This window comes from Lycium ferocissimum, chromosome 4, assembly GCF_029784015.1.
Source record: "Lycium ferocissimum isolate CSIRO_LF1 chromosome 4, AGI_CSIRO_Lferr_CH_V1, whole genome shotgun sequence".
NCBI classification, from domain to species: Eukaryota; Viridiplantae; Streptophyta; class Magnoliopsida; order Solanales; family Solanaceae; genus Lycium; species Lycium ferocissimum.
In genome coordinates, this window is record NC_081345.1 from 46,628,550 (window position 1) to 46,641,205 (window position 12,656).

General features: G+C 34.3%; 1 protein-coding gene across 1 annotated transcript; it reads left to right on the forward strand.

Moving 5' to 3' along the window:
- Positions 1-11,250: 11,250 nt before the first annotated feature.
- Positions 11,251-12,656, forward strand: LOC132054115 (uncharacterized). The gene is made up of 2 exons (XM_059446177.1): positions 11,251-11,587; positions 11,692-12,656. Exons 1-2 carry the CDS (start codon positions 11,251-11,253, stop codon positions 12,654-12,656), a joined length of 1,302 nt encoding a protein of 433 aa, XP_059302160.1.

Sequence of the window (12,656 nt, forward strand, 5' to 3'; positions counted from 1 at the left end):
TACTCTACTTCAGCTGTTGACAAAGCAACAACTGGTTGCTTTTTTGAATACCAAGAAAATACACCAGACCCCAAATAAAATACATATCCAGAAGTACTTTTTCTTGGCATCATATCACCAGCCCAATCACTTTCTATAAATCCAACGAGACTACTATCATTAGTCTTTGAATAAAATTTGCCATCAGATTACGTACCTTGAATATATCTCAAAATTCTCTTAGCTGCTTGCAAATGTGATTGACGTGGTGACTCCATAAATCTGCTCATTAATCCAACTCCATAAGTAATGTCAGGTCTTGTAGAAGTCAAGTACCTTAGACTTCCTAACAATTTTCTAAAATATGTAGCATCAACAAATCACCAGTTCCGTTTTTAGTCTACTTCAATTTTTCTTCAACAGGGGCCAGAATTGGCTTGGCTTTGTCCATATTAAATCTCTTCAAAATATCACCAACATATTTTTTTTGAGAGATAAAAATTCCACCTTCCAATTAAGAAACTTCAATGCCGAGAAAATAAGACATTGGTCCCAAATGAGTCATCTCAAATTGACTAATCATGGCCGCCCTAAATTCATAAATTAGTTTGGGATTATTGTCAGTAAATATTAAGTCATCCACATATAAACACACAATGAAAATGTCTCCACCAGAATTGAATTTGATGTATAGTGTATGCTCATAGGGACATCTATGAAAACCATGTCTAATAAAATAAGAATCAATATGAGTATACCAAGCTCTAGGGGCTTGTTTCAACCCATACAACGCCTTCTTCAACTTATAAACTTTATTTTCTTGACCCTTTTTGACATACCCTGTAGGCTGCTCAACATACACTTATTCCTCAAGAACACAATTTAAGAAAGCAGATTTCACATCCATTTGATAAATTTTCCAACAATTATTGACAGCAAGAGAAATAATCATACGAATTGTATCAAGTCTTGCAACAGGTTTAATTACCTCAAAATAATCAATACCTGTTTTCTGCTTGTATCCTTTAACAACTAATCTTGCCTTAAAGCTATCAACTTCTTCAGTTGGTTGGTATTTGGTCTTGTAGACCCACTTGACTCCAATTGGCCTTTTCGAAGGTGGTAAAGTAGTCAATTCTTTTCTCAATAGCATGAATTTATTCATTCATTGCATGTATCCAACAATCATCTTTCCCAGCTTCCTCAAAAGTAACTGGATCACGGTCTGCAAATAGAGCAAAATTCACAATATCTTCGTCGGATAAGTCATTATCATTACCAAACACATAGTCTTGCAAACGGGCTGGTAAATGGTGATATCTTTGCGGGCGATTGGATGTCTCTGTTTGAACAGGTTACACTATTTGTTCCTCTTGATGTATGCTAGAACTTCCTTCCTCCATGACTGAAATTATTGGTTAAGACATGGAAGGTTTAGGATCCTTCTTTGACCAATCCCAGGCACTCTGCTCATCAAAGGTAACATCTGGCCAATAATTATTTTTCCTGTATCTGGATTAAATAATTTGTAACCCTTTATCTCATGATTGTAGCCAATAAAAATACACTTTTCTGCCTTATCATTCAATTTCTTTCTCAACATCAGGAACATGAGCATAAGCAAGACAACCAAATACTTTTAAATGAGAAATACTTGATTTCTTACCTGTCCAAACTTCTTGTGGAGTTTTTTCAAAATTAGATCAAGTAGAACACCTATTTAGAACATAAATTGCACAGTAAACAGCTTCTGCACAAAAATCTTTAGGAATATTTTTGGAATGCATCATAGATCTTACCATATCCATCATTGTTCTATTTTTCCTTTTAGCCACACCATTTTTTTGAGTATATCTAGCTGTAAATTGATTCTTAATACCATACCTTTTCAAATAATTATCACACACAAAAAACTCAGTTCCCCTATCACTTCTCAATGTCTTAATAAAATATCCACTTTGCTTCTTTACAGAAACCGTGAAGCTCTTAAAAACTTCACATGCATCAGATTTATTTTTAAGAAAATATACCCAAGTCTTTTGGCTGAAATCATCGATGAAAGTAATAAAATACTTACTGCCTCCATTAGAAGGAACTTCAACCGAGCACAAGTCTGAGTGGATTAACTCCAATGATGCATCAGCCCTCCAAGCTTTGCTTTTTTGAAAAGGTTCTTTGTACTTCTTTCCCAAAATAAAACTCACACCTTCTATTAGGAAAATCAATAGAAGGCAACCCATTAACCAAATTCTTTCTTGTAAGAAAATTCGAACTCCCAAAATTTAGATGCCCAAAGCGTTTACGCCACAGTCAAGTATCATCACAATTCACAGAACTAAAGTAAGGCAAATCACCACGACTGAGATAAAGAGGTCATAAACAACTATTATTCATCTTTATTCTTGCAATTAGTCCTATTTTATCAGCACTGATAGTTCCCATTCCGTAGTTAAAATACAAATTATAACTTTTTTATGTTAGTTGCCCCAAACTCAATAAATTGTGATGAAGATTTGGAACATAATATACCTCAGATATAAAATGAGAAGATCCATTTTTTGAAGTAATTGGAATTTTTCCTCTTCCAACAGCAGGCACCTTTGCATTATTGCCAAGTCTTACTGTAGCTTTAAATGATTCATCCAGATCAACAAATAATTCCTTATTTCCATACATATTATTGCTACAACCAGAATCAATAAACCATTCATTCCATTTATTTTCTTCCGTCGCGGAGCTAGAAAACAATATGTCTCTTATTTATCTCCATAATATTCAGCCATCTTTGCATGTTCTTGCCTATTTTCAGATTCATTGTACCAACAATCACGTTGATAATGTCCATATTTTCCACAATTATAACACTGAACATTTGACTTATCCCGTCTTGGAAAATTTTGATTACTCTGTTGTTCCCTCCTAAAATTATTAGGGAAAATTTCAGAGACCTCCCTTCACGTTTTGCTTCCTTTCACTGGCCTCCTCTTACGTTTGCAATATTACAGCTATCTCCCCTATTTAAACTTTTTTGTAACAACTATTTTATTCTATTTTTACTAATGAAAAAATAATATATCTGGACTGATTTCCCCTCCCTAAGATCATACTCTCTTAATTAATCATTATTATATCAATATAACCTTTAAAAAGTTATTTCTTAGGAATAAATAAATGGAATACCAAACCTGTTCGCGATATTTGACCTTTTTTGTCTCTTCATCAACCATGTTTTAACTTTTTGGAGAAATTATCTTGCCCACTAACCCTTGATTGATTAGAGAAATATAGAAAAACTCTGAAACTAAATTTTATATTACAAAGTCAAACAACACGTGTTAGATAAAGTTTAAGTGTGTCCTAGCTAATTGAATCCTTTTTTCCAGTAGCTTGATCTATTTAAATCTGCATCGGTGCATCATCTTCTCCAGCGAAATCAATTTTCCAACAACACACCATGCGATACTTTTGGTCTATAAAAGCTAGAGATTTGAAGAATTTATATGTCATCCTTCACAAGGGCGGAGCCAATATACAGCTGGCGGGTTCGGCCGAACCCATTAACTTTTATTCAAATTCTGTATTTTTCTTAAATAATTTATTGAACATGTAGAAATTATTAGTTTAGAATCAGTAACTTTAAAGCACTAGAATATCGAACCCATAAGCTTTAAATCGTGGCTCCGCCTCTGATCCTTCATCCCCTGTTCATCTGCTCCTAAAAGCAAAAACGTTAAGAGCACTTTGATATACTTACAGGAATAATTACATGTAATTATCTTTATTTGCTGAAGACACACTATTGATTTTTGATGAGAACGATAGGTTGAAGAGGAATAGGAAAAGAGAACGCTCGATGCTGAGAAGACTAAGAGCACTTTGGCATTTTGTTTACAAGTTTACAGAAAAGGAGATATTGAAGAAATAATAATTAATCGAAAGATCATGTTCTTAGGGAGGGAAAATCAGTCCAAATATATATATTTTTTATTAGTAAAAATAGAATAAATAGTTGTTACAAAAAAGTTTAAATAGGGAAGGTAGCTGTAATATTGCAAACGTGAGGGGAGGTTAACGAAACGAAGCAAAAAGTGAGGGGAGGTCTCTGAAATTTTCCCAAATTATTATCATTTCTCTGTTGATAGGATTAATTACCTCTACCACGGCCTCGATAATCTCCTCTACCACCTCGTCCTCTACCTCTGAAATTGTAACCTCTTTGATTTGTTTCAACCAGATTTGATGTTTCTTCTTTTTCTTTAGGTTGATTAACCTTTGCTTGCAATGCCTCATCTACTGTTTCAACTATTTATTGATTCAAGGACATCTCATATGTCACTGGTTCACCTTCTAAATCATCAAGTGTCAAAGTGCTAATATCTTTGGTGGCCTCAAGAACCGTCTTCTTAGTGTGAAATTTTATACTCGAGGACCGCAATATTTTTTCAGCAACTTAATTTAACTTGGTTTAATGCTTCTCCATTAGTAGTCATATCGTTGACAATATCAATAACTCGTGTAAAGAATTCTTTGATAGACTCTGTAAGTTTCATTTGGGCCAACTCGTACTATCTCCAAAGCTCTTGCAATTTGACTTTCCATACATCACGCAAACACACTCACACACAATTCACCAAAATTTTCCAAGCCACACACACACACACGACACTTTGCATGTAAAAATTTATTGTATACATGCAATTCGACCTTGCTGTCAAGGTAAAAACGTTCCTTATAATCTAATTGTCTATTTTTCTCCAATTATTTAACTGCTTCACTGGTCAATGTTATGCTTTCTGGGGTTTCCACGAACCCTTTATCAATAATGGATCATAGTCCAACAAGATTGAAGAAATTCTTTATCTGTTGAGACCAACTCTCAAAATTATTTTTGCCATCAAACACAAAAACGGGACAATTTGATAAATATGAAATATCCATATTCTTTTATATGTGTCGGATCTCACATGAGGCTTTGGTCGGATCTCACACAGGCTTTGATACCAATTTGAAGGAAATAAAAATACTCAAGGATAATATAAGCACATGTGAAAGACTCAACAATGGCTATATAGAAGTGATTTATCAAATTAGAAAGAGAAGGTAGGAGGCTTTACTTAATAGTTTCAAAACTCTTAATCTCACTGCATTGAAAATATATGGCATATCATCCTTATTTATATTACTAGAAATCAAAATAGACTAGGGCTAGAAAAACCTATTCCAATATGGATTTGATAAATAAATCCTAACTACACATGAATTAAATAAACTAAATCATAAACAGCTTAGGTTTCATACTCTTGGTTTATTTCCTACATATTACAGTGTGAAGTGACACGGTTCAAAATTTTAGAAAATTTTCATGAAATTTGATCTTATAAAGCTTCAAACTTCATAAATTTTTCATGAATTTTTTTAAAAGCTAATATACCGCTAGATTGGTGGCTTATTTTATTAATTATAATAAAACAAAGAGGTAGAGTACAAGGAACGGGGCTTAGCCTTACCTTACTATTTCTGTTGTTTATGAAATTTGAAAAGGTATGATGAGTCATGTACCGCATGATGTAATATAAAAGTTTTGAAATAGGATCATGAGTAAATAATGTTAAAGGAGCGAAATTGATACCATTGTTTCACTCATGGTACCTCTTCAAACTTCATGACACTTTGCGAAAGTTTCAGTTTCTCCAAGTGAAATGTGGAGTTCAAAATAATCTTGCTATAAAAACACATTTGATCTTATAAAAGTGAGATGTTGGAGTTTGAAGCTTTGACAAGATTGTGCTAAAGTTTGAAAGATTTACAAAATTTCAAATGTGTAGTTCAAACTCCTTGATTTTCAAATTTCATTAAAGATTCTTGGAGTTTGAACCCACAAAATGCTCTAATCATTAAAATTTCCTGGAGTACTTTCGTGTTATTACTGGAGATATTTGCCCAATAATATTATGCGCTTAAATCGACTAAATATTGAATAGTTTTAAAATAATGGTTAAAATATTAATTAGTGACCCTAAGAGTGGTTATTTTCCCATTTATCCCTCTATTTACCTAGAAAATAATATGAGAAAACGAAAAAAATGGTCCCTTTTGTTTGGAGGTAAGCTTAAAATGGTCCCAAAAATATATACTTGAGTAATTTGGTCCTTTAAATTTGTCAAAGTAAGCACTTTTGACCTTTGTTCGATATTTAACAAACTCATGTTGTTAGATTAAACAATAATTGTGAGGAAAAAATTACACAAGTATTTTCAACATTATTTTCTCACTAATTCAACAAAATGACTAATTTTCAAAATTAGTTTTAAAAAACTTTTTCAACACTTTTCAGAATCACAACTACATCAAACGTGCATTGTGCCAAATGGATTGAGTTTGCTTACATTTTGTAAACACGTTTATGAAAAGCACTGTTTTCTATTGTTTCGGCGATTATATAACAACAAACATGGATATAAAAGCAACCACTAATTGACTAGAGAAAATAGGGGACAAAATTAGTTTACTTGAACGATGCAATATTGGATCTTGCCCAAATTTGCAAACACAAGAAAAAATGAAGTTAAATAAAACTAACAGGATTTCGATGTTTTTTTAGTTTTCCTATTTCTACCCGGTGTCGGGCCCCGAATAATCCGGAGTCACGCCGTGCAAAGCCCATTTAAAGAAGAAGCGCTCCCTACAAGATTGTTTCATACTCTAAGCTGAAACCCGAAATATATTTAGTTTTTCCCAAAACTACTTAACAAACAAATAAGGAAAGAATTCAACTTTGCACCAAAACACATGCCCATTTCAGCCCTTGTCTGCTCAAATTTCGTTTATGTCGGATCAAGAATTAAAGGAGGATAAAGCCTTAACACCAACCTGTTGAAGTGTTAATGCTCCTACACCTACATCCAAAACGGTGAGCAAATAAAGCATGTGAAATGTGTTGTTCAAGTTTTGTGTTTGAAGCCAAGTTAACCATGAACCACAAAGGGTTTGGACGTATGATGGATGAAATGTAATCTCTTCATACACTTATGACTTAACTAGCGATTTTGGGTTCAGAAAAAACCTTTGGCAGAGAGTGTTTTCCTTTTTAATGATCTATATATGCTAAGTCAATATAAATTTGTCGGGACAATATATTCCGAATACCATATTATTATATCAATAAAAATACAAGTTTCAGATGATTAATACAAAAGTTAGTTACCTAAAAAAAAAAAAAAAAATTCGTGAGAAGATAAAAGATACAAGAAAAAAAAAAGGGATACTTGTTTTGTGGGAGGAAGGAGATATTAATAGTTTAAAGAGTAAAATAGAGGCATAATATATAAACAAGCCTTCAAAATTTGGGCTCAGCCGGCAAGTATGTCCTACAACTTTGGGTGTGTATAGGTGGACACCTTAACTTGTCTCTACTTTGTCAGGTGAACACTCCAACTTACAAAATGATCATCTAGACACCTCCAAAATTTATGTGCCACATCAGTATTTGTGTTTACGTATTCAACTTTATACAAGTTGAGGTGTCTACATGCGTATGCCCAAAATTAGAGGGCATACTTGCTAGCTGAGGCCAAGTTTGAAGGCCTGTTTATGTATTATGCCCAAAATAGATATACAGCTTTTTAAAATCACCAATCAATAGTCGGATGTCAAGATAAATGAGGGAGAATATCAACCATCAAAAGCTGAAGAATATGTTTGATTTTAACACAAGATTGGAGAAAGAAAGTAATCCAATATTCCCCTTCCTCCTGTAAAACAAGATGACGCTAATTTGATTTAAGTCCCTAGAAGCAACAGTAATGACATTTTGCCAGTTGCTGTGAAGCATGCGACTCAACACAAGAACTCTTTTTTACCATCTGATATTTCAGAATTTATTGACCGATTAATTGATATTTGCATTATGCATAAACTAGCGAATTCAGGATTTCAAATTTATGATTTCATACGACGATAATAATACATAAATAGGCCCTCAAACTGGGCTTCAGCTGGCAAGTATACCCTCCAACTTTGGATGTGCACAAGTAGACACCTCAACTTGTATAAAGTTGAACACATAAACACAAATGCTGACGTAACACATAAATTTTAGAGGCGTCTAGATGATCATTTTGTAAGTTGGAGTGTTTCAACTGACAAAGTGCAGACAAGTTGAGATACCTACTTGTGCATGCACACCCAAAGTTGAAGGGTATACTTGTCATCTGAGGTCAAATTTGAGAATCTATTTATGTATTATGCCATAATTTTTTCCATCCGGTATGTAGAAACTCATTCGCCAACTAATTTTGCCCCGTTTATAACTCATTAAGGGAGACCATTTCTTATGAGGAATTTTTCTATTCCAAAGGTTGGATCCTAAACTTTGATTAAGGTAGAGAGAGTTCATTCATTTCACTGCATCTTCTTCTTAATTTATGACATTTTTTCTTCTTAATTTATGACATTTTTTTTGTCAGTCTAAAAAAAAATGATATTTTTCTATATTTAGTAACAATTTAACTTTAAGCTTTTCATTTTATCTTTAATAAGATGATTTATAACCACACAAATATCATTGCTTATGTTGAACCAAAAGTTTTAAAAAGTCTTTCCGTCATTCTTAAAATTTCATACCCAATTAAATACTTTCACATAAATTAAGACAGAGTAACCAACAAAGTTGTACTGTAGTGCATATATAGCTCACTCACTTTTATGTAATGCTGCTTCAAAATACCCTACAGCCAGCAGTCACTTGTCAAAGGTCTAGTTCTCTCTAGCTTCATGACTTTGGAGGATAAAAAGGGACTTCGTCAATGGAATATTTATTAACTCTAGAAACAGTTCCATAAATCAGCCTTTGGATCATTTGAAACCATGGGCGGATTTAGAAGTCCAGTTACAGATTTATGTGAATCCAATAACTTTTACATAATTTTTGTATATATATATTAAAAAGTCTATTAAATATTTTATAAAATATTTAATTGTAAACTGAATTATTATTGCAATACTAATTTGAGATCATTGTAGGAATCATGAACTTTAAATTTTGAACCCGCTCCAGTCCCAAACAAAGACTTCTTAGGGCTTCTTCTCCACTATTCTCCTTAAAGTTTGATATGACAGTGGAACATGCTCGTCTGTTTACAAAATGCACAAAACAAACCAAAGATCTTTCTAGTGTGGCCGTGTGGGTATGCCTCCCGCTACCTCTTTTTGACAAGTGCTTTCATCCAATTAATCGGCAGTACAGGTCGATCCAAAATTTAAAGTTTATAAATTTTTATATTGATCTCAAATTTAATTATACATTAAAAGTTGAGTTCACAATAAATACTCATATATAATTAGTGAATCTATAATACAAATACAAAATTTGAGCAAAAATTATTGAGTTCATATGAACCTGTAAACTTAAGGCTAGATCCAACGCTGACTGGCGGTATATGCTGGTTTAGTTGCCTCAAATATTTGTGATTTTGTCGATTTTTCTCACGTTTTTGATATAATCTTCTAGTGAAAATATTTCAACGGTAGTTTTAATAATATTGGTAGATGCTACTAGAACCAACCCTCTAGCCCCTTCTTTTTTAGATTATATGAGTAAATGCATGAATCAAAATATATTACTATTGTTATGGGGGCATTTCGGAAAAGCAAATCTTGATTGAATTTATATTTGTTCAGTGAATTCAATCTGCTCATGGTAAAACTTCATATAAGTGTGATGTACTTTATCTTCAATAAGTGGTCCAACAATCAATGCGGATCAAAGCATCTGATTATTGATTTGGTTAACTGTTTTTAATAAGAATAATATATAATTGCCTTGGTTTTGAGGGCTCTCAACCACAAGGATGGTTTAATGGCGCTTGACCCTGAGATGTAGATCATACAAGGCATATTAGCATAGCATATTCCAACTGTCTGAATTGGGGTTTGAAACCAAACTCCTTCGCTCAAGAGGTTGATGGATTGGGGTGAGATCCTCATTGTTTTTAAAATCGCCGGATTTTTCTTTTACTATAGGTTTATTTTAAAAAAAAAAAAAATCAAGGCCAAATATCTACCAAAAAGCAAAAAAATACGTTTAGTAACAGATGTAAACATCAAGAATCCTGCCCCCATAAACCTAAACAGAAGTTCCAATTCTAGGAAAGATACTCAACAGCTACCTTACTTATCTCAACATAGATATATTCCTATAATACTAGTCATAGACCCTATGCTTAATATTTCAGTTACATCCGAAAAGGACAGCCTAAAATGCAATAGAAGATTTACCAGTAGTTCATATTTTTTTGTGCGTGATACATAAATAGATACTTTAATTAATTTGACTTCAACTGGCAATTAAACACTTAATTTTGAAAATGCATATTTAGACACCTCAACTCACATTCTCTGTCTCATGGACACCTGATGTTGAATTGCTGACATGACACATAAATTTTGGAGGTGTCTAGATGACCATTTTCTGAGTTAAAATGTTCAACTGACACGGTGAAGATGAATTGAAGTGTCTAGATGTGCATTCTTAAAGTTGGAGTGTTTAATTGTCAGTTCGGGCCAAGTTAAGATGTCTATCTATATGTTATGCCTTTTCTTATGGTTGTTTCTATATGCAGAATTGAATTTACAGGTCAATTAAGTCGAATTCGAACTGTGTTGAGCCCATTAAAGGGAAAATTGCTCTCTATTAGGATTCTTTCTATTGTAAGAGCTCAAACTCAATACTTGTTTGGTTAAGGACGAAGAAATCTCTTCCATCCCCCTATAATTCTTCGAAACTTCATTTCTTTTTCTCTCTCTAAAATACGCTCTCCGTACAAATCTGATTTATCACCCTAACGGCTATTCTCTTAGCGTACCGAACTACACACGCTCCGTCCCCGTACGGGGACGATAACGCGCCGAAACCGGCGCGTGAGCGTCAATATACAGATGCTAACAACACTGCGAACACATCCACCGACAAAGCCCCATCCAATTCCAACTATGCTAAAGCAATCCAGACCTCTGCTATTCAGAACCCTCATCGATTTGGGAACCCCGATGTTAAAGCAAAATTCACAAATCACAACGGAGTAGCAGCGGTTCTCTTTAACTCGAAAGATTACTATGGAGTGATATCCAACGAATGCAGATTTACTTGGAAAATTTATTAAAACCAAACCACAAATAGAGAAACTTCGAGCAAGATTTGCGGAGAAAATCACCGTCAAAGGTAAAGCTACTATCGGGGTTTATGATTATCGTACTGTCTTTCTTAATTTCTCGATGGAAGAAGATTTTAAGGCTGTGTGGTATAAACGATCCATTGAAATTGATGAACAAGTAATGTGGTTGGAAAAATGGGCACCGGAGTTCAAACCTGATGAGGATTCTCCGATAGTCCCCGTTTGGGTATTGTTACCTGGATTGCCTTTCCATCTGCACACATGGAATTACGTGAAACAAGTAGTAGCCGCAATAGGAACTCCACTCACCATGGATGCTGCAACAGAAAATCGAACCAGACCAAGCATGGCCAAAGTGAGAGTGGAGGTAAATTTGACCAAGACCAAGTTAACTTCTATTTTTGTTGGAACAGAGGATGAAAATTGTCCTCAAAAAGGTTTTTACCAAAAGATCGAATACGAGAATGTTCCAAGATTTTGTACTCATTGGCACTTTTTAGGACACTCTATATTGCAATGTAGAAGGGTTGAAAAAAGAAAGTTGAGGAGAGTTTGGAGGTTAAAGAGAATGGGAAGATAAGGCAGAACAATAAGATACAGGTAGAGGAAAGTGTTGATGATGATAATGTTATAGAAAGTATTCAGCAGGAAATGGAAAATGAAGCAGAGAAACAAGGGCTAGACAAGCCGCAAGAAGTTACTGATACGAGGATGGATCATCCTAGTGTAGAGGCCAACAAGCAAAAGAAGTTTATTGAGGCCAAGAGTGGGTCTGTGTTAAAAGAAAAGTTAGATAGGATCAAGAGAAAGAAGAAAAAAAAGCCTCCAAAAAAGAGAACCAAGATTAAGATCAGTGCTGCTCGGAAAAAAATCTCTAACAGATCAGTTGGAGATAGGGAAGACAAGGAAGAAAGTGTTATTGCAGGGCAACGTTATACCTCTGGAAATAAGGAGAACACTGCCAGCGTTAAGGAGAAACAACAGCATCCAAAAAATAATAAAGAGACGGAAGAGAAGGAGGACAGTCAACAAGTCGGTAATACGAACAATGAACGGGACGAAAAGGAGTCTAATGAAACCAACAAGGAAGAGGAAACAGATCAAAATAACAGTGCAACTGAAGAATATGTCGCTGACTCTCAAGAAGAGGAAAAGCAGGGCAGCAGTTCACGGGGGCTGGTAGAAGTTGGCTTCATAACCTCTAGTGTTGACACTCACACCAGGAATCAACAGGGCATTCAGTTATTTGTGGATTTAAATACCGAGAATGGAGATGATATCAACAACACTGTCACTGATGATAAAGACAGGGGAGAAGAAACAGAAGACAAAATTGGTGAGGTGAACTCGCCAAGACTTTCTGAACAAGATTTACTAGAATTTTTTCAGGAACAAATTGGCAACTCTCTTGAACAAGCTGGAGCCTCACCTGTTAAAAAAGGAAAAGGCAAAAGCAAGAGAAGATCCAAAAAAAGGAAAGAAGATCAAAATAAATCTACCCTCTAA